Source organism: Marmota flaviventris, chromosome 5 (assembly GCF_047511675.1).
Source record: "Marmota flaviventris isolate mMarFla1 chromosome 5, mMarFla1.hap1, whole genome shotgun sequence".
NCBI classification, from domain to species: Eukaryota; Metazoa; Chordata; class Mammalia; order Rodentia; family Sciuridae; genus Marmota; species Marmota flaviventris.
The window spans coordinates 109631235-109657044 of record NC_092502.1 but is presented as its reverse complement, the minus strand read 5'-3'; the positions used below and the strand labels follow the sequence as shown (position 1 = coordinate 109657044).

Genomic DNA, 25810 nt, shown 5'->3' with positions numbered 1-25810 from the left:
AGTGAAGGTTGTATATAGGTACTTCCAAGCAGATCACTCAAAGGGGTAAATGTTTATTAGGAAATTGTATTTATCCTGTATTCCCAGGACCAAAAAAAAAAAAATTGGCAACAGCAAACTGCTCCTTCTTAAGCACTTAAATTGAAATGAGGTCATTTATTACCTGAAGTGTATAGGAAATAGGGTCTTAATCTTAGGGCAAAAAAAATCTACCGAATATAAAAAAATACCAACCACATGTAGCTCTTCAACTCTGAACTTATTAAGTAACTCTTAGTGCCTAACAGCCAATATAAAAGGCAGGAGCCGTGGAATTAATGTCACCAACACTTTCTGTATATAAGAAAGCACTTGGTGTGAACTAGGGAGCCCCTTATCACAGAAACAGGCTGGCAACAGAGCGGCTGTCTTGAAGTAGCTAAAGCCTCACTGGCCCAGGTACTCCTATCTGTACAAAAGATATTAGTGAAAGTCTGGAAAGTAATAAAGAAAAGATAGAAAAATTATGATTAGGGCCGGGGTTGTGGCTCAGTGGTACGGCACTTGCCTAGCATGCTTGAGGCACTGGGTTTGATCCCTGGAACCACGTAAAAATAAAAAATAAAGGTATTGTGTCCATCTACAATTAAAAAATTAAAAAAAAAATTTAAAAGAAGAAAAATTATGATTAGAGTTTTTTCTATTACTTTAAATCCATGCATTTAAAGTTCCTACAGTAATGAAATGCAAACTTAAAAGGCAGGATTTGGGTTTATTTCAGCTCTTCTGGATCACATCATGTGCAGCTCATTTTGGGCCATAACATGTGGGATGAATGCTTGTAAATCAAAGCCTCATGGCACACCAGAGAGACCACAGGACTACAATCAGAAGCCCTGGCCCCAGCCCCCAAACTGGCAGTATCTGGATATGCAACTATGATCTGGACCAAAAAAAAAAAAAAAAAAAAAGCTTCCCAAGGTCCTTACAGTTTTCAAGCTCTATGATTCTGCATTTTAAGTGTTTTGGCTATAACTTTTTCATTTTTAGAAATTATTTCAAACATTTACAATTTTCACTTTAAATGTAAAAATAGCTGGGAGAAAGAATCGGAAACTGACTACATAGACATCAGCCTTTGGTATTTTTCAGGTAATTAGGGGGATAACCTCTTAAAACTATTACTTCTCTCCAAAAAGGTGATAGTTCTCTAAACAGGTATGTTCAAGTCTGATGCCACTGTTCTATTAGTTTTCTTAATAATGAGGAAATGTCTGGCTCTCTCTGAAGTCGACGGCCAGCTGAATGGGTACTAGCACACGTTCAGTTATCATACACCTGATTTTGAATCTCAAGTTCATCATTTACTAATCATGTGACCTTAGGCAACCTTCCGGTTACTATGGCCTTGGTTACAAATGAAACTAATAATAGTACCTACCACAAGAAGTATGCTGTGAAGATTAAATTAGATTACACTTGTGAAGTACTTCGAGCCGTGGAGAAATATGGTTAAAAGCTCCATCAATGTCACCCATTTTTTTTTTTATTGTCATTACTATACTCTATTAAGTAAATGTGTCCTTTGTAGACACTTAATTGACAACTTACCACAGTAGTTTCCTCTTTCAAAACAAAGAATCTTTTAGTATTTTTCCTCACTAACTCCATATTTGAAATGGTTTTATCTATGGTACCAGATTAGTTTTTCCATTTTAATCACATTATGCAACTGCCAGTATCATGTCAAAATCTAGTGTTCTACACCTAATTTTTAATCCCATACAAAAGAAATCCTGAGGCAACCTTATCACAGGGAAATTAATTCAGTTAAACTTCTGAAAAGTGAAAAACATAAAATCTAGAGACTTCAAGTTGCAATCAAAGGTGTATGTGCTATGTTAGGAAACAGAACACAGTTTTCCGCTTGAAAGAGCTTGGAAATTAGTAAGACAGAAAGATTAGTCACAGTATTAATTCAGATGGGAAGAGCAAGAGAGAGGATGCTCCATTTGGGACATGGGGAGAATTTTGAGCAAGGAGTGACTTAAAAGATGCCTGCCTTGGGGCTGGGGCTGTAGCTCAGTGGTAGAATGCTTGCCTTGCAGGTGTGAGGCCCTGGGTTTGATCCTAAGCACTGCATAAAAATAAATAAACAAATAAAGATATTAGGTCCATCTACAACTAAAAAAAAAAATAAAAAAAAAAGATGCCTCACTTTCATCCCAAATAATGCCATCTCCAGATATCCCTCCTGAGAACACGGGATTAGTCTGTCCTGGGAATATAGGATAAATACAATTTTCTAATAAGAGGTACTTAATAAGTTCAGAGTTGAAGAGCTACATGTGGTTGGTACTTTTTATATTCGGTAGATTTTTTTCCCCTAAGATTAAGACCCTATTTCCTATACACTTTAGACTAGGACTTTGTCTTTAGACTTGTTCAGAAATGCAAATATATGTGTTGTAAGAGATACAATCAATTTGATATTTTAGGGAGGAAACAGTTCAACTGGTTTCTTAGAGAGAAAAAGGGTTCTGAGAGAATGGAGTGTTGAGACTAGGAAAGTTATGCATTAATTACTGAGGAACAGATTCAAAGGAACCTGGTAGACCACACAGCCACCTGACTGTATACGATTGCTGGGGAGAGTGATACCGCCAGCTATTGGTAACAATAACCTGCTTCCCCACATGTTGAAGTATAACATTAGAGACGTACACCAAAGCAAGCATATAAAGCAGGGTTTATTTTTAAAAAGGGTAATATTTGTCCTGGGAGGGAGAAGGGGGCCATAGCTGGTTTCCTTGTATCTCAGTAAGTGACAAATTCCTGAAGAATATCTTCAAAGCCAACCTAGTGGACCACACAGCCACCTGACTGTGCAGGATTGCTGGGGAGAGGAGCCCTCTTCCACAAAGAAAGCAGTCAGGGTATTTGGAACAGCTGGTCAACCAGAAGTAGGTCTGCCACAGCTGTTTTCATCACAATGCAAGCCCTGAATGTGTGCCATCTCAGCATCATCAATACACTTAAAAACCAGACTGCTGAACACAGCTACAGAATCTGGAACAGTTATCCTTACACAGAGGGGAGGCAGACAAATTTTTAGTTTGTGGTTGTCAGTGTAGCAAAATCTTAATAGGCAAATAGATTTCATAGTTAAGAAAAACAGAATCCAGCTCCCTAATTATGTTAAGCTAGAAATACCAATATGAACACATGACTTCAAAGGGATTCCTTGGAGAGTAGATGATTCTGTTTCTTAAAGCAAGAAGAATCAGAAATAGTATATGGAAATCTGGTTGAAAACATAGGCAAGTATATTTCAAGGAACACCAGGGGCAGTGCTCCAGGGAGCTGCCAGAAAGAGGTCTGCCTGACTGAACTGAAGCAATCTGGTCCATCAAAAAAGAAGACAATGATCTTGCTTCAGTCTGTGGAAAGCCAGAAGTTCAAAGCAATAATCCACAGAATAATATGCAGAGTACAGAAAGGAAGTTGTTACACAAAAAAGATAACAGCCCATGCATAATTATTTGTTTTAATTTCTAAAAGGGGAGTGTTATTAAAACCTACTTGTTGATTCTACATCTATTTATGGAATACAGATGCGTACTTGTTTCCTATATATATAATAGGAAAGAATAAAGATCAAGAACTCTGAATAAGCCAAACAATTCCAAAAAAAAAAACAAAAGAAGTATTCCAAGATAAGGAAGGACTGTAGAGTATAGGTGGTGACAAAAGTAGTCAGGTGGAGAGAGAGAGTCTGGCACTAATGTTCACAGTCAATAATGAAGCAGAGAGGACCCATAAACATGATCCTAAATGATAAATCAGCCAAATGGCCTAAAGAGCATTGGGTAGAGTCAATCCTTTGTCTCCCAGGAGATGCAAACCTCTAGACAGTCCAACTAATCTCAATAAAAAATGAAAAAGGCATACATAAGCTTTTAATAATGTTCACAGGTCAAGCCAATACATCATTATGACAGGACAATGGATTGTATAAAATTGGCCAAGCGAGACAGGAAGTAAATCATTGCAGGGCAATGGGGGTGGGGGCACCAGATTGTAAATAAGAATCTAACCTGAAAGTCATGTACTTACAAATAAAAAAAAAAAAATCTGACTGACTTAAGCTCAGGATGATACTGGTGGCCAAGGTCTGACTCACCTTGGGAGAAGAACCTAAAGAGGTTCCATGTTCTCAGCAACATTGATATGTTCAGTTGAAACCAAATCTGTAATCACAGCAAGTTTGAGGGGGTATCCTTGTGTTTCTGATGGTGCTAATATCATGTTATCTCTGGGTAAGTAGCAGAATAACAAACAACTCTAGGAAATGTCCAAATGAGAGAAACTTGAGGTGTGGATCTTTCTGAATAGGTTCCAGTTTGGTAAGTATATAAAATGTATCTGGGCATGTCATCTATTCTTTAAGGTACTTGAAGTATTAAAAAAAATTACATCGATTGTTTTTAAACATCACATAATTATGTAAATTATTTATATCCAATTTTATAACTAAAGTTTAAAAAGTGAATATTTGTTTGCTACCACTTAAGTCTTTAATAATAAATTGAGTATTAAACAACACTACACACAAGTGTTTTTCCCCCTCCATGTTTGGAAGGCCTCCAGACACTCACCAAAAAAAAAAAAAAAAGTCAGTGTAGTAACTAGTTAGCAAGACTTTCATTTCTTGAACTGGCTCCTTTTCATACACAGACTTTAGAAACATTCCAAAAGAAGCCACAAAAGGAAAACATGCCATATACAGATTTTAAGTCCAATCACCAAAATAGTAACAGTGGTTTTCACTTGGTATTGAGATAGTGGGTGTTGTGACTTTTTCTTTTGACATTCCAAATTTTCCAATTTTTTCACAATGAGCATATGTTACTTTAAAAAAAAAATAAGAAAAAGATAAACATTTCCTGGGGAAAAGTATAAGGCCACCCACCATGAAGGTAAGTCACTCTATATGGGCCAGAGCTTGAGAATTTGCCCTGGGGCTGCTGTTGTGACATTCTCTGGAGTCCAGCTTGAGAACACCAAGATAGACTGACAAAGGGTTCAATGAATGATATAGGCAAAGAGACTGGGGTCAGAAATAAGATGAAAGAGGTGAGGGGTAGGCAGGAAAAGGGAAAACAGACACAGATAGGAAGTCAGGGCAAGAAACCCAGGGGATTATGGGTTGTAAAGCCCAAATCAAGATGACAGGGAACAGGAGACAAGTTTGGTCAGGGCCACGAGCTAACTCTGTAGATTAAGTCAGGCCCACAGGCTGGGGCAGGAGGAAAGCAGTGCCTGGCAAGCTTAACTACCTGGAGCAATTTTTCTCCTAGCTCTTGAGCTATAATCAGAATTTCCAACTTGCCTAATTCTCTGCCAGGTAATGATAACTCTGTACATGTTTGCTCATTTTCAGCATCATTTCTAACTGTGCTGCAAGGGCAAATTTGCCATACTTAATTCAAGGATCATGCTACCCCGTTTCCAAATGTGTCTTGTCCAACACAGCTGAAAACAAGCCTCACATGAGTGATTGTATGCATTCTAAACAGAGGCAGGGAAAAGCTTTGACAAAAATATCTTTAGAAACACTTTTGATTTCTCAGTTCCATAGTGAGAGGTAGCCACAGAGTACAGAGAAAAAGTAAAGGATATTCTCCCAGGGAATGTTATTTACTAAATAAATGTTGCTTTCAAAGAGAGTTCCTACTTAAGGTCAGATCTAGCAAGTGACAGGACCCAAAAGGAATCCCCTCCAAGACTGACAAAAAATAATGGAGTAACGGAGATGAGTAACGGAGAATAAGTTTCCAGAAAACATTACATCAACATTTGCATGCAATTGGCAATAGTATGTAAGAAGTTGCTCATTCTTTGTTTACCAAGCTGTTCAAGTCATTGATAAAACTATAGCAAACATACATTTGTAAGCCTTGGTGCCATTTTATAGAACTTTAGAACAGTGATACCACCAGAAAGGATCTTAGCACACCATTTCTTTATAAGTTGCTGAATGTGAACATCCCCAGTGTCTACTTTAGAAAATGAACATACGCTTCCATGAGACACCCAACAAGAATGCTACAGATTTGGAGAGTAGCACCATGATGCATGGATATGATAATGCCATTAATTCAAGGTGGCTGGCTTAGCAAGTCACAAAAAACGGTGCTACATACAGTGTTAAATGATCATTCTAAGCTCTGAAAAGTGTTTGATAAGGAATATAAGCAACACAGTTGAAAATATCTTTCAAGATAAGTACCCAAGAAGCTTTGTAAAAACCTGTTGACATATAATACTTTAGCCCCATAGAAGGAGTAAGGCAAGAATGGTTCTTCCCACATTATTTAAAGATATTAGAATTTTAAAAATCATAGCAAAGTCACCTTCATTTGGTCTATATTTCTACCAACTATCATCTTCCAAAGAAGTCTCATAAGTAATGACTCGGGGGGAAAGTCAAATTATATGACATAATCAAAATTTTTCTCTAGAAGACCAGCATTGCAATGAATTATTATAGAAACCTTTTCCTTTGGAGAGGAAAAGAGCCAGGAAGAAGTTAACATAAACCCCTAGGCAGAATATCTTGCCAGGAAAATGACTTCTAGTGATATAAACACAAGGCAGATGTTGTAAAAGGAATTTAAAATTTCATTAAACATGAAGTCTTCCAACCATTACCTGTGTTCACACAAGACAATAGCTACAAGCTGGATTTTTTAGAATCATTTTTAGTTAGCATCTTATTAAAAAAGAAATCACAGTTCCTCCCAAGCCAACAAGATAAAAATCATTTTTGAAACAATAGAATTTCAACATTTTCATACATTATAAAAAACTGCTATAAAACAATGAATGTGTCTTGATTTATCTAATTTAGGGCAACTTCTGTGTTTCTTTCTTATCCTTACAGTACAAGTTCTATTAAACAGAAAGCAAAAAAATAAAACCAAAAACTGTCCTTATACTGGATTTTCTTAATAGATGGTAAAAATTGAATCACACTGATAATTTTAAGAAGAATCAAAGAAGAATCATAATGACTATTGTAGTGGCTCATTTCATATATTTCAGTTACATTTTTGCAAACTAGATTATAACTCAGGAATGTAGTAGCACATTATTATTGGATTCCTTTAAGTTTCCACTTAAATTTCTCTCCTTGTTTTACTTAAAGGTCTTTGATTCACTTTTCGGTTTTATATTTTGAACCATACTTTTAAAAGTCAAAACATTTTTTTTCTTTTTTTTTTTAAGTTCAAGGATGGTGTTTATGTGACAACTATTGAATTTTGTACTATTAGATTCAAAACTGAATTTAATAAAAAATTTCAGATTATTAAAGTTGCTTAAGAGCTTTCACAATTGAAATTGTAGTTTTATTTTAAATCTACTTCCTAGGTAGTCTCTTCTTAGCTTTTTTTTTTTTTTCCCCACCTTAGGGCATGAATGCAATATATCATTCTTGGTATGTTTTTCCGATCATAGACATCTGTTGTTTCTGGATAAAATATCTGGAAAACAAAAGAGACAACGTGTTTATTATGTGTTGCTTCTCACAATCAATTTAACTCCCCAGATACTCTGATTGGCCTGGCTATTCTATATTTGTTCCAGTGAAGAAAGCCTCTCAACTGTGGCTTCATCTTGCTCTACAGACAGACCAGTCCCGCACCTAGTTCCCTGCCTCTCTGCATGCCTCTTTGGGGCCAAAAGAGGAGGGGTGAAGTTCACAGTCAGCCTTTCCACATGGCTGAATCCATAGTCCTGGGCGGCAGTGTTTCTCTCTGTATCCTCACTCCTGTGACTTCTCATGGGCCTGAGAAGGTGGCCTTCTTACAGTACTTTACAACACTATTAAAAAATTGGGGGCTGGGGTTGTGGCTTAGCGGTAGAACGCTTGCCTAGCACATGGGAGGCCCTGGGTTCGATCCTCAGCACCACATAAAAATAAATAAAATAAAGGTATTGTGTCCAACTACAACTAAAAAATAAAAATAAAAAATAAAAATAAAAAGTTGATACATCGGGCTGGGGCTGGGGCTGGGGCTTAGTGGTACAGCACTTGCCTAGCATATGTGAGGCACTGGGTTCGATTCTCAGCACCACATGTAAATAAATAAATTAAATAAAGGTCCATCAACAACTAATAAAAACATATTTTTTAAAAGTTGGTACATAGTTCTATGAACATGAGTTCATTCATATACAACACTCACACATGGGTTTTTGTTTCCACTTAAAGTAATACCTTTCCACTGAATAAAATCTAGAAAGTTAGTGAAGTATGAAGGAAAAATACCTATAATCCCACCTATACTTTTACTGTTTTTTTTTCTATGAGTCTCTCTTTTCTTATGTTTATGTATACATGAAAACAAAATTGTATATATCTAAAGCTATTCAAAATACTTAATAAAAGATGACAATTAAACGTCCTTTTTATAATTCTTTAATAGTACTATATCTAGCAAATGCATACGATTCTTTCAAATTTTTGAACCATAGCTTAACCATTCCCTGTGGCTGAACATTTGTTTGCTTCCCAATTTTTTCCTTATTCGAAACCACTGCAGTGAATGCACTGGCATTTTTGAGTATCTGATTTCTTATTTTAGATAATCATCTAAATATGGAATTGCTAGATTGAAAGATCTGAGCATCAAGGATTTAAAGAAAATATTTTTAGTTGTAGATGGACACAATACACACAATATTCACACTGTTTTTCTTAAACTTAAAAAAACTAAATCAGAAACATATTTCAAAGGGGACACACTAACTTTTCTGTTCCTAAGCAATGCAAAAATGAATAATTAGGCTTGAAACTTATAAGAGTTATGTTGAGACTAAACATAAATGTCGCTTGCTTTCAGTAAATATTTTACACAATTTGACATAAAAACTAACATCATATGCAAGATGGTAGTATTTAATATACAAGGGCAATTTTCTATTGGACATTGAAAAAAGCAGAGAAAAGAATAAAGCAAAGTTTCTCAAGCTAACAATGTGTAGTTTCTACACACTTAAAGAAATGTCTGTAGCCTGGGAAGTTTTCAAAGGCCCTTCGAGCTTTACTTTTAATATTTTCTGTCAGTGTCAGTGAAAAGAGGCTTCTCGATTCAGAAGAGCTAGGTTTAAAGCTCTATGTAAGTAGAGAACGACTACAATTCTCACCCTACACCTTGCTGTATTATTAAACTCTCCCCATCCCCCTTTTAAAAATGAGAACCTTCTACATTCATATTTCTCCTGGAAAATCCTCATAAATGTATCTTCCTTCAGCAAGGAGATGGAATCAACTTGCAATTAACCAGACTGTTGTATTATGTCTCCAGCCCCTTACATGGTGCTGAGCTCAGAATTAATAAAAAAAATTAAGGGTAAATCACAGACAAAATTAATCCAACACACTGTTAGCCTCTCAACCCTAAAATATAATGTATCAATTACTTCATGATAACAATCAATATTAAAATAGAATCTGCTCTATAGATCACTTGTTTGGCCCCAAAGCTCACAAAGGTTTTAATCATATCTATTGAATTACCTGGTTGTCTTAATCAGATGTTGCTTCACTAAGAAAAATCCTATTCAAATTTGTTTACCACCCAGACCCATTTAATACCCAGAAATATGAATTCTATATGACAACTAGTGCCCCAAAGGGATAGCATTTAATATTCTAGGCACTATAAGAGAAGGGAAACTAGGCCAGGTACACACATATAATGGCACACACATATAATCCCAGCAATTCAGGAGGTTTAGGCAGGAGAATTACAAGTTTGAGGCCAGCCTCAGTAACTTAGTGAGGCCCTAAGCAACTTAGTGAGACCCTATCTCAAAGTAGAAGAATAAAATAAAAAGTGCTGGGGATGTAACTCAGAGGTAAAATGCCCCTGGGTTAAAATGCCATCTCTAGTACTGAGAGAGAAAAAGAAAGGGAGGGAGGGAGGAGAGGAAGGGAGAAAAGAGTGGGAGAAACTAGATTGATAATTTCAAGAAAAATGAGACTGCTAAAACAGAAATGAGCAGAAATATAATGAAAAAAAAAAGCATTCATAATTTACATTAAGAAATCTTTTTTTTTTTCTTTTGGTCATGGTGGGTGTTTTTAACAGCAAATCTGGCTTAATCAGGAGACAACACAGATCTTCATATGTTGGTAGCTATTGCCTTTTCCTCAAGCTGAAACCCTCCTAAATCACCCTCTTAAAATAGCTGTATCAACTAAGCAATGCAAAGAATTGGGCTATTGATACATATGATGGAGCTCAAGAATAACACAACAAGTGTAAAAATGTCAACCTCGTCTACTGTATGATTCCATTTCATGTCATTCTCAAAGTAACAAAATTAGTAGTAGATAACATATTAGTGGTTGACAGGGACTGGGCAGTGGGAGGGATATAGCATAAAAGACCACTTCTCTGTGGTAGCTGTATCTTGACTGTGGTGGTGGCTACACAAATTTATTCATGGGCCACAACTGCACAGATCTACACACTAACATTCTCACAAATGAATGCATGTAAGAACGGTGAAAACTGAATAAAGTCTGTAGTCTACTTACATTCACACCCCAGAATCAACTTAATGCTGTACTACAGTTATGTAACACATCACTGTTGGAGGAAGCTGAATGAAGGATACACACATAGGTGCACTATTTTTGCAACCTCCTGTGATTTTATAGTTCGTTCAAAATAAGAAGTTCAAGTAATAGCTCTATAACTTTTATCAAATAAAATTTCCTCCTTTCCCCAAGGTATTTATTTCTCTCACAAGCTTAAGAGTACTTGCTCCTTGAATTTAACAAGCATTGAATCCTTACAGAGTCAATGAAGATCTTTTCAAGAATAAAAGCTACAAGCCTCTAGACTTTAAAATTTAAAGTGATTGTATGATTTATAATAATTTGGGAAAATAAATTGATAATAATTTATAGTGATACAATGAGACAAAGGAGTTGACTGTCTTAAATCAACCATCTATGAGCTGAAGATTCTTCTGATCTTGTTTATGCATACACACTTTTACCTGGCTGCTGTCATGTTGTACCCCTACCTCATTCTGAGTTCTTCCATCTATTACTTTGCATAAGCCTTTCAATATTTTTGTTTGGTTCTCACATTTCTCATTCTTGCATTAACATAGTTCAGTCTGCCAAATCATTTGTCATAATGAGGTATTTCTGCACCAACTTTTCGTCTCCCCAGTTCAGGATCCAGTATGTGAAGGCTTACCTTGGGTAGTCCAATAGACTCCATGGCTCTCAACCACTGGACGGTATTATCTGTATGTCGAAAATGAAGGCCAGACTTCTAATGTGAGGTTAGGAGGGGGAAACAAAGAAAGAAAGACCACACAAAAAGTGAGTCATTTGTAATAAAGCTTTTCATTAGCAGGATGCTTTTCAATTGTATTTTTCCAAGAACAGAGTTATTAATGCTTATAGAGAACAAATACAGACACAATGAAAAAAAAAAAAAAGATTACACTGTATCTCAGCAATATGCACACTTGAGTAATTCTCAACTTGAATCTCAAATACCATTTAATGTCTAGCATATGCCTAAGGATTACGAAATACGTGTGCACGTGCACAGGCGGTCATGCATGCATGAACGTATATACATGTGGTGTAAGATTTTGGTAACCATGGTTGAGAAGCCTAGCAACTTCAGGAAAAACTGGATTTTTATAAGACAAAATGCTCTCTTTTCTTTTTTCCTTCTAATCATGAATGTAATATTTCTGTAGAAAACCTGGAAAATACAAAGATGAAAACGCAAACCACTCTTTGATTCAGAGCTAATTTTAGTACCTGCTCCTCTTATAATTTAATCATAATAAAAAGTAAAATCTTCAGCAGAAGTGTCTTATAAAACATTTTTTCTACATGTACAATTCTTTGTGTCTTCCATTTCTTCTTTACAGTCTTAATCAGCCACTTTTTCTGTAGTCTACAAATAAAACACCCTTGCCTGCATCTCATTATTTAGATTAATGAACCGCTAAGAGTCTTAAAGTGACCTTATATTCTTCACTAATTAGACGTATAAACAATGTTATCTAGTTTTTCCATTTTTAATAAATGTACAAAAAATAACTATATAAAGTTTCATCATATAACTAACAGCCAATGGCAGAGAATCACATTTAGAAAGCCTGGCTCTTCCCACTTTCTATGACCTTCTACAATCTAACATAAAATATAAGAAAATTAATATTTTTGACAAATGTTTATGCCTTTAAATAGTGGTCACTATTTGCCATTGGAGTATGCACTTCAAGTACTTTATACAAATTATTCTAATTTTCCAAACACCCTACAAGGTAATTACCATTACCATTTTTTTAAAGATGAAAAAAGCCAGGCTAAAATGAAGAAGTAATTTACCTAAAGTCAAGTAACTGTTTAGTGGTTGAAAATCTTCCTTGTGCTAAAACTCCCCCAGGGGGGAACACTGGACCTAATGATTGTTTGATGGTTCTTTGGAAGAAATTAGCTAGTTGCTTGAGGGAAGAAGAAAGTGTGGGGTGAGAGGAAAATGAAAACGGGAAGGAGGAAGGAGGGAAGACAATAGAAAATCCAGAGCATTAGCTACCAGGCCATAGGGGGTTTTGTTTTGTTTTGTTTTGTTTTAGTTGTAGATGAACACGGTACCTTTATTTTATTTATTTATGTGGTGCTAAGGATTGAACCCAGTGCATCACATGTGCTAGGCAAGTGCTCTACTACTGAGCCACAGCCCCGGCCATAGTGTTTTGACTGTTTGTACCTAGCACAAATAACTTTTGCAGAATACAAGCCACTCAGTGACAAAGAACAAGTGATGCAGTGATGAAGGAACAAGACAGAAGCAATCTTCAATCAAGTGTGAAGGAAGACAGAGACGAGGACTCTGCACCACTCAACAACTAAATGTTCTCACTTAAAATAATACTCAAATGTCTTCAGCTAATATGAGTTTCTTTATTGATGACAATCTAGTTCCCCATTCAGTCTTGCTGCCTCCTACATCAAAATGACCAAGACATCAAATTGAGCCAGCTCCGGTCCCAAAGAAAACTAGTCTTTGTACCTAAAAAATAGTTTTTTAAAATCACCTACGACAAGCCCAAATCTACGCTGAGCCTTTCACTTCTTCTTCCAGTGGCTTCATGGATATGCATTTTCTTTTTGCCCCAATGAGTTAAATAAATGCAATTTATGGGTTTTTGGTTTCTTTGGCTGATGGGCTTCAGCCATCCCAAATAATGTAACAAAGACACCTTATCTATTTAGTGAAGTAATCCTAAGAAAGTTCTAAATCCTACAGAGCCCTCAGCCCTCAGCCATAAAGGCTTCTTGGAGCTGCAGAGATTAAATTGAAAACAAAAGAAAGTATTTGGTTACAAAGCACACCAGCAAATGTTAGATGTTGTAATTAGTATATTACATAACTGGGCTTGAAACTTTTATTCATCTGTCAGGTAAGATAAAGATACATTGCTTCATGTCAGAGGAACTGAAGGAAAGGGCAGCTATCTTGGTCATATTTTTATAGCAAATGAAGCAGATTTCAAATTCTTTGCTCTAAAAACCTGAGAAATTCTGACTTCAATACCCTACAGTCCATGTTACGACTTTAAAAAAGTACACTTCAGTGAGAAAATTGTCACAATAACATATTCAATCTATTGATTTGTTTCATTTGCTTCATTATAATGAAAATGGTCTTCCAAACAGGCTCAAAATAATCTCAGTCCACTGTAATTATTTTTAGTGAGACTATTTTCTTTCATTAGTTCTATATATTAATACCAGACTAGATGGCATGATTGTGATCATACTTAGCCAATGGATACTTTTGTTCATAACTTTATATTTCATATAGAAACACAAATTCTTTTCATTTCATATACAGAGTACATGCTGATTTTCTATTGCTATTTCAATGTCAGTAAACAAGGTTCACCTAGTTTATTTTATTTTATTTTTATTTTTTTAAGAGAGAGAGAGAGAGAGAGAGAACTTTAATATTTATTTTTTAGTTTTTTTGGCGGACACAACATCTTTGTATGTGGTGCTGAGGATCGAACCCTGGCTGCAGGCAGGCATGCCAGGCAAGCGCGCTACCGCTTGAGCCACATCCTCAGCCCCGGTTCACCTAGTTTAAATTGTATAGATGAGGAATTATGTAAGTTTTATTTGGATGCTAACTTTCCACATAGTAGACTTAGAGCATTTTAGAACTCTGAAGAAGCTTAGAAACCTATTATTGTTGTAATTTACTTATTTTATTGATGTAGAAACTGAGGGAGCAAGTATATACAACACCCGAGCTGACCTAACTTGTCGGTCTCAGGGCTAAGGTTCCCTTGCTGAATCTCTGACCCCAAGTCCAAATATTCTGCTCATTTTTCCACTCAGTGCCTCAGAACAACAACCACTGCCAGTGCTCATTGAGAGCGTTCATCTTTCAGGCACTGCACCAAGGGTCTTCTGTGGGTGATCACATCTGTTCCTCACAAAATTTCTACTAAGAGAGATACTGTTATTATTAAGCCCTATATAAAGTGGTGAGGAAACAGGCTCCAGGAGGTAGAATGTATTTTGCTTTTACAGTTCACATTGCCAACCACTATGCCTATGTCTTCCCTACCTAAGACACACCTAAATACCAACAAGCATTCATTATAAGCTTACAATTTTCAAGGCATTATTCAGAATTCTGCTTGTATCTTTGAGCCTTGTCACCCTGAGTCCTCTCCAAGGAATACCCTTCCTTCCTCTTCTTTCTCTTGTCCATTTCAGCCTGCTTGGGAACACTCACTGCTATAGTTTGAATGTATCTCCCCCAAATTCACATGTTGGAAATGCAAGCCCTAAATTAATAGGTTAACAGTTTTGGGAGGTGGGCATTTTGGAGGTAATTAGGATTAGATGAAGTTGTGAGGTTTGGGCCCCCATGAGTGGCTTTATTTAAAAAAAAAAAAAAAAAGAGGAACAAAGAACTGAGCTAGCACATTTGCTGTTCTGCCATGTGATGCTCTCTGTTATGCCATGATGCAGCAACAAAGGCCTTCAGCAGATGCCGGTGCCATGCTCTTGGACTTCTCAGGCTCTAGAAACATGAGTTAAATAAACCTCTGTTCTTTAATCACCCAGTCTGTGGGAGTCAGTTATAGCAGCAAGTAAGACATCCACCCTGTCACCCTCTGCCTCAGCCATGGAAACCTTCCTGACCCCTTCACCACCCCCACTCCCTTTAGAACTGATCTCTCTTCTGCTGTCCACCAATGCCTTCTCTTCATGGCCCTCCATCAGTCACAATGCCTTCCCAGGCAGGCCACTGCCACCTGGACTGAATCATTCCCTTATGGGATGGACTTTCTTTCTTCTCTCCCTCCCTCCCTCTCTCTCTCCTTCCTCCCTCCCTCTCCTCTCTCTCTCTTTTCTCTTTCTCCCCTGCTCCCACCCTCCTGTCACCTCCTCTGCAGAGAATGGACTCATCTTTCTAAAGCACACATATTGATCACATCGCAACGCCTGTGTTTATTGTTTCAGTGGCTTCCCCCACACACCAGATGACATCACGGCATCCTCTATGGGGCTGGTGGGGCCTGTGTGCCCTGTGATACCATCTTGGCTTCCTTCCTGGCTTCATCTCCTACCATTGTCCCTTGCTGCAGCCACTTAGCTCTGCAGTTGGGGCCAAGTTCTTATCTTCCTCAAACTCTCACCATGTGGGTTCCCTCTTTCAGACTGTTCTTCCCACTCCCCACCCTCAACTCTGCACATGGATGGCTTTCTTCTCATTTTTTCAGCCTCAGAATAAACTTCCCTCAGAGAAGAACTGTCTTCTGCCCGTTGCTATGTCAATAACACGGGCTTTACTTTCTTCCTTCATACACTGATCCAAATTCGCAACCATATCCTTATAGTCTATCTCAACAGCTGTAAGCCTCATGACTTCAGGACCATTCTATTATTAGTATCTGCAACAGTGACTTGCCCAGGGAAAGTGTTGGTAAGTATTGTATGAACGAATGAATTATTAGCATAGACTTTACTGGTTCAGAATCCCTAATCCAACAATCTGAAATCCAAAATGCTCTAAAAACTAAAACTTTCTGAGCATTGCTGGCACTCAAATTTCAAATTTCAGAGCATATTTTTATCAGGGCACAACTTTATCTTCTTTCCCTACCACTTTATTGCAATTTATGCTAATGTTCATCTATTAGAGCAATGGTTTTCAAATTTTAGTAGTCTATAAGAAAAGCATTTCCTGCAGGTGAATTATTAGAAGTACAATTTCCAGGGTCCCAGGCCAAGAGATTCTGCCTGACTCAGCAATCTGGGGTGGGGCCAGTTGGCCAGTTTTAGCACACACCTAGTATATGGTCCTGATGAAGGTCTGAGCATTATACTCAGAAGAACAGTGTCAGACTCTGAGCTCCTTTAAAGAATACCAAATAAAGCTCAGAAGATAGGAAAGGAATGAAGGCTTTGGGCTCACTTAAAACTACTATCATTCATTCCTTCACCTAACAGCTATTTTCTAAGTACCACTGTGGACCAGGCCCTGCACCATCGATTGACGACATAGCAGAAAAGGGGCACATGGTTCCTTCTACAAAACAGGACAATCTTTACAATAAACTACAGCATGTCCCTGGGGGACAGTGATAGGTGCCCAGGACACATGGAGTAATCATGTACCCAGGCCTGGGATAGAGAGTGGAGGTAACCTAGAAAGAATACTCATAACTGGAAGGCTTAACTCTAATACCTAGGATATATTTCTAACCCTGAACAAACGAGGGAACAGGGTTATACACTGGCTGGCAGATAAAGAGGATCCAGCAGCAAGAAAGGTCACATCTGCCTAAACGAAGGCTATCAAAGCTGCTGATGCCAACACAGTGTCCTTCAGGACTCAGGGACATAGCCTTGCCTTGGGGATACCATGTCTAACAGGGGGATCATATTTTATGACTGCAGCCTAGGCAGACTCTGCAGCGAGAGCCGAAGTTCACTGAATTCATGGTTTCCAGATGGCACATCAAGGGGCTGGGCAGGGTTAGTGAACATTCCCTTGTGTTTCAACATCTTTGCCTCAGTCTCATGATTTAGTGCTCCTTGGAAAGGATCACGTGATGGACTCTAGTTCCGAAGAACACACGAACAGGAAGTTGTGTCGCCTATTCATGAAGATTTGTCTCTTCATTTTTGTATAAGAGACAAAAAGGCCCTAAAATACAATTTTATGACTACATGGCAAACCACTAAAAATTTCCATCAGGAACACTAGGCACTTTCAGGAACTTAATAAAAGGAAGGAAAAAAGAAAAAGCTCTGTTCTCTAGTGAAGTCACAGAGGGATAGTTTCCATGTGTCCTATGTTTTTCTTGTAGCTCAACAGCATGGAGGGGGTCCCCCACCACAGTTGGCAACAGCCTCGTTCCCTCTGCTGCTTCCCTTCCCCCAGCCCTTTCCTCACCATCACTTCTGCACAGCCCAGTCTTCCGGGGGCCTGATGGGCTGAGAACCCCAACTCAGAGCATTTTCCTCTAGTGATATCTTGCTCAGGGATGTCATTGCCTGCTTAGGCCCTGCAGGTATTTTGTTTCATAACAAGGGACTGAAAATATTTCCCCTGTCACCCTCCCAAAGAGGAGCTGATGTTCATTTAAGCAGTAGGATCTCGGATGCAAAGGGAAGGCTCCTGTTTAAGTAGCCCTGAGGCAATTTCATGAGGTCCAGAGCTGATCTGGAAGAAGACACCTGTATCCAAGGCCATAGTTTGCTCTGAGGCTCACATCCACTGAAGGTTTGTCTTCCCATCTGAGTCTCACTGTCCACAAAGCCAAAGCTAAAGGAAAATCTTCACAATTGTCCCTTCAGGGCAGCTTGAGGTCTATCCCGACTACAATTTATCATGAAATCTACATGGGGGTGTTGGCACTGACAATCCTAGATCTTGGTAATAACTATAATAAGAACATGAAACGGGCTGGGATTGTGGCTCAGCAGTAGAACGCTCAACTAGCATGGGTGGGACCTGGGTTTGATCCTCAGCCCCACATAAAAATAAAGGCATTGTATTGTGTCCATCTACACCTAAAGAATAAATGTTTTAAAAAAATAGAACATGAAAAAGAAGAAGAGTCAGACTCTAAAATGTGGACAAACATTTATTTTGTGGAGGGGGTGTGAATACAGACTTTTTTCTGCACTTCTCTGAATTTCTAAAAATAGTCATTGAACTTTAATTTTGGCTGACTTGGTCATTGTTTTATTAAAATCTTGTGAAAGACCATTAGTAGCTGGTTCTCAGAGTAAAACATATGACTTTATAAACCCAAACTTAAACAATTATTCACAACATTATTCAAGCAAAAAACTTGTGCTCAGTTGTCTTATTGTCTAGATGATGTAGATGGACTCAAAAGAGATTTGTCATATGACCTTGTCCACTGTGAGCCTCAATGATTATTTAAACATTTGAGCTGAATTCAATATATACATTTAAAAAATACATTTTGTCTAAAATGGATTTTCCATTTATTTCATTTTCAACTATACTCAACATTGTCCCTGCAATTTTAAGAAAAATAGCATTCATTATAAGAGTCATAAGTTTTAGGAACACTTGAAAATCTGCAGATAAAAAAAAAAAAACCTTGATATGAAGATCTAAATATGAGCTGCAGATGTAGCTTGGTATAGTGCATTTGCCCAGAATGTGTGGGATCCTGGGCAAATAAAACAAACAAAACAAACAAAACAAAAAACAAACAAAACAAAACAAAAACTAAATACATTAAGAGAATAAAGAATCAAGTTTCAAAGAAACTTTAGAAATCTTGGCCTGTAGTTGATAAGAGATCACATATTCCAGGATAGAACACTACATATTTTAAATTCCCTTCTGAAGACATATCTTTAATGCATAAGCTTTTTATGTAGTTGTCTACTTTTTCCTTTTTCCATGTTTTAGTGGAAATTTTCAAATATTAGAAAGGAGGTGGAATAGTATAATGATCCCCTGTATACCCACCCCACACCTTCAGTAGTTATGAGCTCATGGCCAGTTTTGTATCATCTATCCATCCTTCCTTTGATTATTTTGAAGCAAAATACCATTTCATCTACAAATACCTTGATATATATCTCTAAAAGATCTGGATTTTAAAAAAAATAATATAAGATTGGTGTTTACCATGATGTTTTTTCTCCCCCTAGCTCCTTCCAAATTTAAATAATGGTATTTTGTTGTCACTGCTGTTGTTTTTTCTTCAAGAGGGCTATGGCGACTTTTTATTTTCTGATTCTTCCCAAATTAGCCATGAAACAGTTCTTAAACAAGTTGCAAACAAAAAGATTAGTCTTATTTTGTTTTAAACACCAAACAGAAAAGAATTCCTACCTGGTCATTCAACATTACTACTTATTTTATTACATTGGCCTTAATTCTTTAGGGGCATAAGTTCAAGTCCCAAGTAGGTATTTAGTTCCTCAATGAAAAGTTGGGAAGCAATAAACTGTGTTGGTGGTGGAAAAAACAGAGGTGTAACATGCCCCCACTCCTACATTTACTGGCACTAATAAAGCTTCAAATGTCCTCCATGAAAGAATAATGGGGGAGGCATTGAGTAGCTTCCAACATGAGAGGTCTCTCAGCCTGGAAATAGAAACACTTTCCTTTTCAAAACTGTTGCTGCCTCAGGAATACTTATTAACAGTCTCCAAATACCAAGGACACCCCCTCTCCCAAATCTTTACAGACACAGTAGAAGTGAAGAGAGGAAAAGGAAGTGAAATACCAAACTTTCACTTCTTTTATCCAGAAGCAAAAACCATTTAGATCTTGGTTACCTTATAACGCGTTTGTTCCACATCATAGATCTTTTTCTCTGATACCATTTTTGGGGCAAAGAACTTGGCTAACTTCGCAAGGTAAACTCCATTCCGAAGCCCTTCTTCCAGTTCAGTGGTTGGGGGCAATTCTTCCACTAAGCAGACTTCCATCCACCTAAAAAGATTATAAAATGTGACTCCAGTTGGATAACTTTCTATAAATGCAGACGTGTAACATTTCTCCATGTGTGTTGGACACATTAACAAAGGGAGCAGGATTTCAAACATTTTCAGGTGTCAGTGGTGGGAAGGGACGACTTACTGGGCAGAATAAGGATTCAGAACATGAAAAGAGAAGGGGGCCTAAAAGCCCAGGGCACTGAGCTCATTATCATGCTAGAGCTTGCCAACTTTACCTTTATCCAAGGCTTTGCCAATTATCTTTTGTGCCAAAGAAAGGGAAAGGCCAAACCATTTTGTATGAAAGGAATTAGTCCTGACATTAAAGAAAAACTAATTCCAAGTTTATGAGCCCTTAGCAGAGGCAATTCTTTTACCTTGGTAAGAGCAGAGTCCAAAGTACAGTAAAATATGCAGTTGTTTCAGCTCAGAAATGACTATCAGGAAAGGGTCAGAGGCATGGCAAAGGTTATCAGAAATTTAGAAAGCAGATCAGACTTTTTGAAAGAACACTCACTCCCTTTGCCAACATTAGGACATACTAAAAACACTCACCTTTATGGGAAACTACAGTACCTACTAGGTTCTGAAAAAAATATTTTAAACAAAGATCAGATTAAATCTTAGGACACTGTATCAGTATTATAAAAAAGAGAGCACCAAGGTCATGATTGGCTCAAGGACGCACTGTAGGAAAGAAGCCAGGCCAGTCCACGCACTTCACACTGGAATGCCAAGAGTGTGCCAGAGTAATGAGGGAGGGTGCTCTTCCTACCCATTCTCAAGTAGTCATTCTCTACTGCAAAACCTGAGAGGCAGGTGTATAGTTCTCAGTGGGAGAATTCCCAGCTCCCTGCAACCCAGCCACCGATCCACACACTAATGAAACTTAATGTGAATGCCATACCTATCTAGGCAGGTCCCCAGAGAGCATCTGCATGGACAAACTTGGATCCCCTCAATATTTGGAAGACAGTAGAGTGCTATTCTGCGATATTAACAACCAATCCTTATTCAATCTGCAAATTCTTGTAGTTAAAAATTATACCTTCTAAAACTCAACAAGCTCCTAATAAATAAGGAGTAATTACTGACCATTTGTTAGGCACCATAAAAAAATGGAATATACAAGCTGGGCATGGTAGTGCATGCCTACCATTCCAGCAAATCAGGAGTCTAAGGCAGAAGATTCCAAGTTCAAAGCCAGCCTCCAGAAACTTAGCAAGGACCTAAGCAATTTAGTGAGACCCTGTGTTAAATAAAAAAATAAAAAGGGCTGGGGATGTGGCTCAGTGGTAAAGCACCCCTGGGTTCTATCCCTGATTCCAAACAAAACAAACAACTAAAAGGAACTATGAAAAGAAAAATAGAAAAACAAATCCTACCTTTAAAAAGCATCCAATACAACTGATCGCCTAGCATGTGTAAGACCCTGAGCTGGATTTTTAGTGCCTCAAAAAAAAAAAAAAAAAGGGTGTGTGTGTGTGTGTGTGTGTGTAATTGTGAAGCCGATGCAATTCCAAGGAAAAACCAGAGAACCATGCAAGAGATGCTCTATGCCCACTGCTACATGGTAGAGCACAATAAGAATGTTCGGGAATAAAGGGGGAGCTCTGGGTTATCACAGGAGAAATTGGGGAAATCATCAAGAAAGTGGTGTGATCTGGACTTAGCATAGAAGAATGGAGGTTTGGCAAGGCAAGAAGGAAACCATCAGCTAAAGAGCTGGACAAACCAAAGGCATCACAGAAACATGACTGACTTGTTGTGAAATCCCAGAGGCAGCTGTGGGCCTTTGGGGGTCACAGGGAGAAAAGAGAAATGAGGCTGGGCATCTGCAGTCAGGTAGGCCTCTGGAGGACTGAGCCCAGGAGCCTGCGAGGAGAAGTGTTGACATTTGTTGCCATAGGAAGCAGGAAGCTCCTGGCAGCTTCACAGAAGAGGACTGACATGCTGACAGCAGTAATTACAGCAAATTAATCTACATAATGGATGCCTCAGAGACACAGTGCTGTCAGGCCTTTCCCACTGTGAGGTCCTGAGGGACTGGATTAGACAGGAAGAAATGGGAAGGGAGGAAGCCAAGAGACATTTCAAGGAAACTGGAGCAGGATTCTGTGACAGTTTAAGAAGAGGGGGATGGTCAATGGAAGGAGAAATAACACCAAAGAAGGCGTATGACACAAAGAGACTAGGACTTGGCTACCCAGTGATGTCTGGTATCACTGACGCCAGTCCTCTAATCTCTCAGGGCCCCATTTCTCTCCTGTGCTAAAGGATGGGGTAGTGGTGAGAACTGGATGATAAAGACCCCCTGTTCCAGTTCTAACATTTTAGGGATTTGTGAAACTATGAGTGCAAGAAATAAAACAAGATAATGAAGAACATGTTTTTTTCTATGAGCCTTGCTTCAAATAAACTTAAGAGAATAATGGATTTGTTAAATTAAACAAAAAGGAACAAGTTATAATGCTGCCTTTAAAAAAACAGGCGAAAATAAGAGCCAATGAACTAGGCCAAGTATATTAGTCAGCTTTCTATCACTATAATGAAAAAACCTGAGATAATTGAATTATAAAGGGGAAAGGTTTATTTTGGCTCACAGCTTTGGAGTTTCCAGTTCAAGATCAGATAGACCCTTTACTTAGGGTTTCTTGTGGGGTGCCAGATGGCAATGACAGGGAGCATGTGGTAGAGAAAATGGTTCATCTCATGACCAGAAAGCAAAAGAGAAAGAGGAAGGGGCCACAATAACACAATTCCCTTCACAGGCATGCCTCCAGTGACCTAAGGAACTCCCACAGGACCTTTATCCTAAAGTTGTAGAGCACCTCTCAATAGCACCAAGCAGGTGGGGGGGCCACACCTTTAACTTATGGACCTTTGGGGGAACATTCAACATCCAAACTAAAGCACCAAGTTTCTAACTTAAATAAACTAATTAGAATACTAGGCTATTGCACATAAAAACACAATCTGTTTTCACCCAATGATGTTTTCAAATAATTATCTGAAAAAAGTGAAAAAATACACGACAATATACAAATGTTTTATAACAACCTGATAATCAGTGTATATGTGTGTGCTAGGGAGAAAGGTAAATTGACAACTGGTAGACTTGCACTTTCTTTAAAAAGAGAGATAATCACGTCTATTTTTGTCTATATTAGAATATATGTGCAGTTGGCTAAAACACTGACAATACAAAAACTTAGATCACCTATGGTCTATTTGAAATATAGATATGGCTATATTTGTTTTGGTTTTGGTTTTTTTGTGGGGGGTACCAGGGATTGAACTCGGGAGCCCTCGACCGCTGAGCCACATCTCCAGCCCTATTTTGTATTTTATTTAGAGACAGGGTCTCACTGACTTGCTTAGCACCTTGCTTTTGCTGAGGCTGGCTTTGAACTCATGATCCTCCTGCCTCAGCCTCCCAAGCTGCTGGGATCACAGGTGTGTGCCACTGCGCCTGGCCAGAGATGGCTAATGTTATGACATGAACTGCTCAAAGACAAAGACCATTTCTTCTTTCTCTTGATAGTCCTCTAATACTTGGCAATCTGTCTACAAATAGTGGATATCCAACAAATGGCTATTAAATAGAAGATTCTTATGACTTTTCCAAACATCATGGTTACATTGTAAAATTTATTAGGATACTGACAGGCTTACAAAATGTTGTGGTTTTTTTGTTTGTTTGTTTGTTTGTTTGTTTTGGGGGACTGGGGATTAAACCCAGAGGCACTTAACCACTGGGCCACATCCCCAGCCTTTTTTATGTTTTGAGGCCAAGTCTCACTAAGTTGCTTAGATATCACTAAGTTGCTAAGGCTATCTTTGGACATGCAAGCCTCGAATTTCAGCATCCTGAGCTACTGGGATTACAGATATGCAACACCATGCCCCATCAAAATATCACATTCTTACAACATTAGGCATCAATGGAGCTATCTCCTTTTCACTGCCATTAATACTGGATTTTAATGTTTCATAGGGATTATCATTAAATCTTCACAATCACTCTACATGGAAGAGATCCTACAGATTTTGATATTGTTCTCAGATCCTGATGATTTTTTTTGAGATGATTCCTTAACTTTTCTGAGGTTCAGAAAACTCAAGGCCACACAGCTGGTAAAGTAAAAGAATTCGATAAAGCTGCCAGGGACCTCTACCCCTCTAATTCCAACCTTTACTTCCCTTCTCATAATTCATTCAACAACAACAACAAAAATTGGCTCCTCCAGTCTGGGTCACAGCCTAGTACAAAACAAAAGTCATAACAAGACCCTCCCAGTGACTTCCAGAGCAGAAGTTTCATGGTTTGAAACCACAAATGCTCTATGATTCCAGGATAGGTGCTATTGTCTCAGAAATCCCTCTTTGTCATCTACTCGGTAACCATCATGACAAATGGTGCAGGCCAGCTTTTGTGGGTACTTCAGAAAGAGAAGCTGAGGTGCCAGCTGAATGGAGTCATCCCTTCAAGGGCTCCTGCAAGCCTTATCAATAGTTCTTTGGTAAGATACAATTGGAAACGCCTGTCAATTATTGGTCAGTATGTGATCAATAAACACAAGACTATTCTCCTGGACAAGGGAGACTCTGCTGACAGAATAACCAGTTAGACTAGTACTTACTGTTACCCTAAGGTATTAATACCTCACAATGAAGCAGGAACCAGAATGAGCAAAATTTAAGCTAGAGCAGGCCATCATGGGATGAATCTCTTTTTGATCTTTTCAAAGTACAAGGAAGAGAACTTCTAGCACAGATACCATATTGTTCAACCCAAAGACCAGGAGACAACTACAAGTGGCCACTGGTCAGGGTCTACAATCCCAGCAGCATTGCATCTGTGTAGGGTTGGGGTGAGGGGCTGGGATATGACCATAGAAGATGAGGAAAAATGATGTGCACCAGTCCTAGGTCTGGCTTACAAACACCTCCCTATCTACCAGCTCGGCCCACCATCACCATGAAAGACAAAGTACAAGACTTCCACCAGCCTGCGTCCTTGAATAACTGGGTGTAAACCACCCCTTCACCCCTGCGCAACTCTATTGAACCTATCATGAGTGAGAACTAAACTTCTGCCAACCTCAACCTTAGAGACTTATCTGTTACATAAGTTAATAGTACTGAGTCAAACCAAAATAAATTCAAAGTGTGACTTTTATGGTTTATTGGGTACAATTTCTACAAAGATCACAATGCAGAGACAATTGGCCTGATGTTTAAGAAGTCTGGCTGTGCCATCATTAGCTGTATGTGCTAGAACAGCCACTGAAAACTCTGAGCACTCAGTTTTAGTCCATAAATCTAAATTATAATGGAATTCAACATGACAGTGTAATTATATAATATGGCTGTTGTTTAATAACTGCTTTACTGAGAGATGATTCACACGCCATACATGAGCCCAAGTAAGATGTACAATGTAATGGCTTTAGTAGTCACAAGACTGAGAAATTATTATCATCATTGACTTTGGAACATTTTCATCACCCCCCAAAATAAACCCTATACCCATTAACAATCACTCCTTTTTTAGTTATACATGACAGTAGAGTATATTTTGACATATTTATATAAACATGACGTATATCTTATTCTTTATTCATCCCCCAATGCACTAATTTACTATCTATAGATTTGTCAACTCAGAACATTTCATAAAAATGGAATTATACATTATCAACATGTGGTCTTTTGTGACTGGCTTCTTTTACTTAGCATGTTTCTGAGGCTCAT

General features: G+C 38.2%; 1 protein-coding gene across 1 annotated transcript in view; it reads right to left on the bottom strand.

Moving 5' to 3' along the window:
* Iqgap2 (IQ motif containing GTPase activating protein 2) overlaps window positions 1-25810 on the bottom strand; it is a 296887-nt gene that overhangs the window by 138743 nt on the left and 132334 nt on the right. Inside the window, exons 3-5 of the mRNA XM_027927746.2 lie at window positions 19892-20048; window positions 11265-11342; window positions 7450-7526 (exon numbers count right to left, since the gene is read on the bottom strand). Coding sequence (XP_027783547.2) covers window positions 7450-7526; window positions 11265-11342; window positions 19892-20048 — 312 coding nt within the window. The remainder of the gene's footprint in view (window positions 1-7449; window positions 7527-11264; window positions 11343-19891; window positions 20049-25810) is intronic.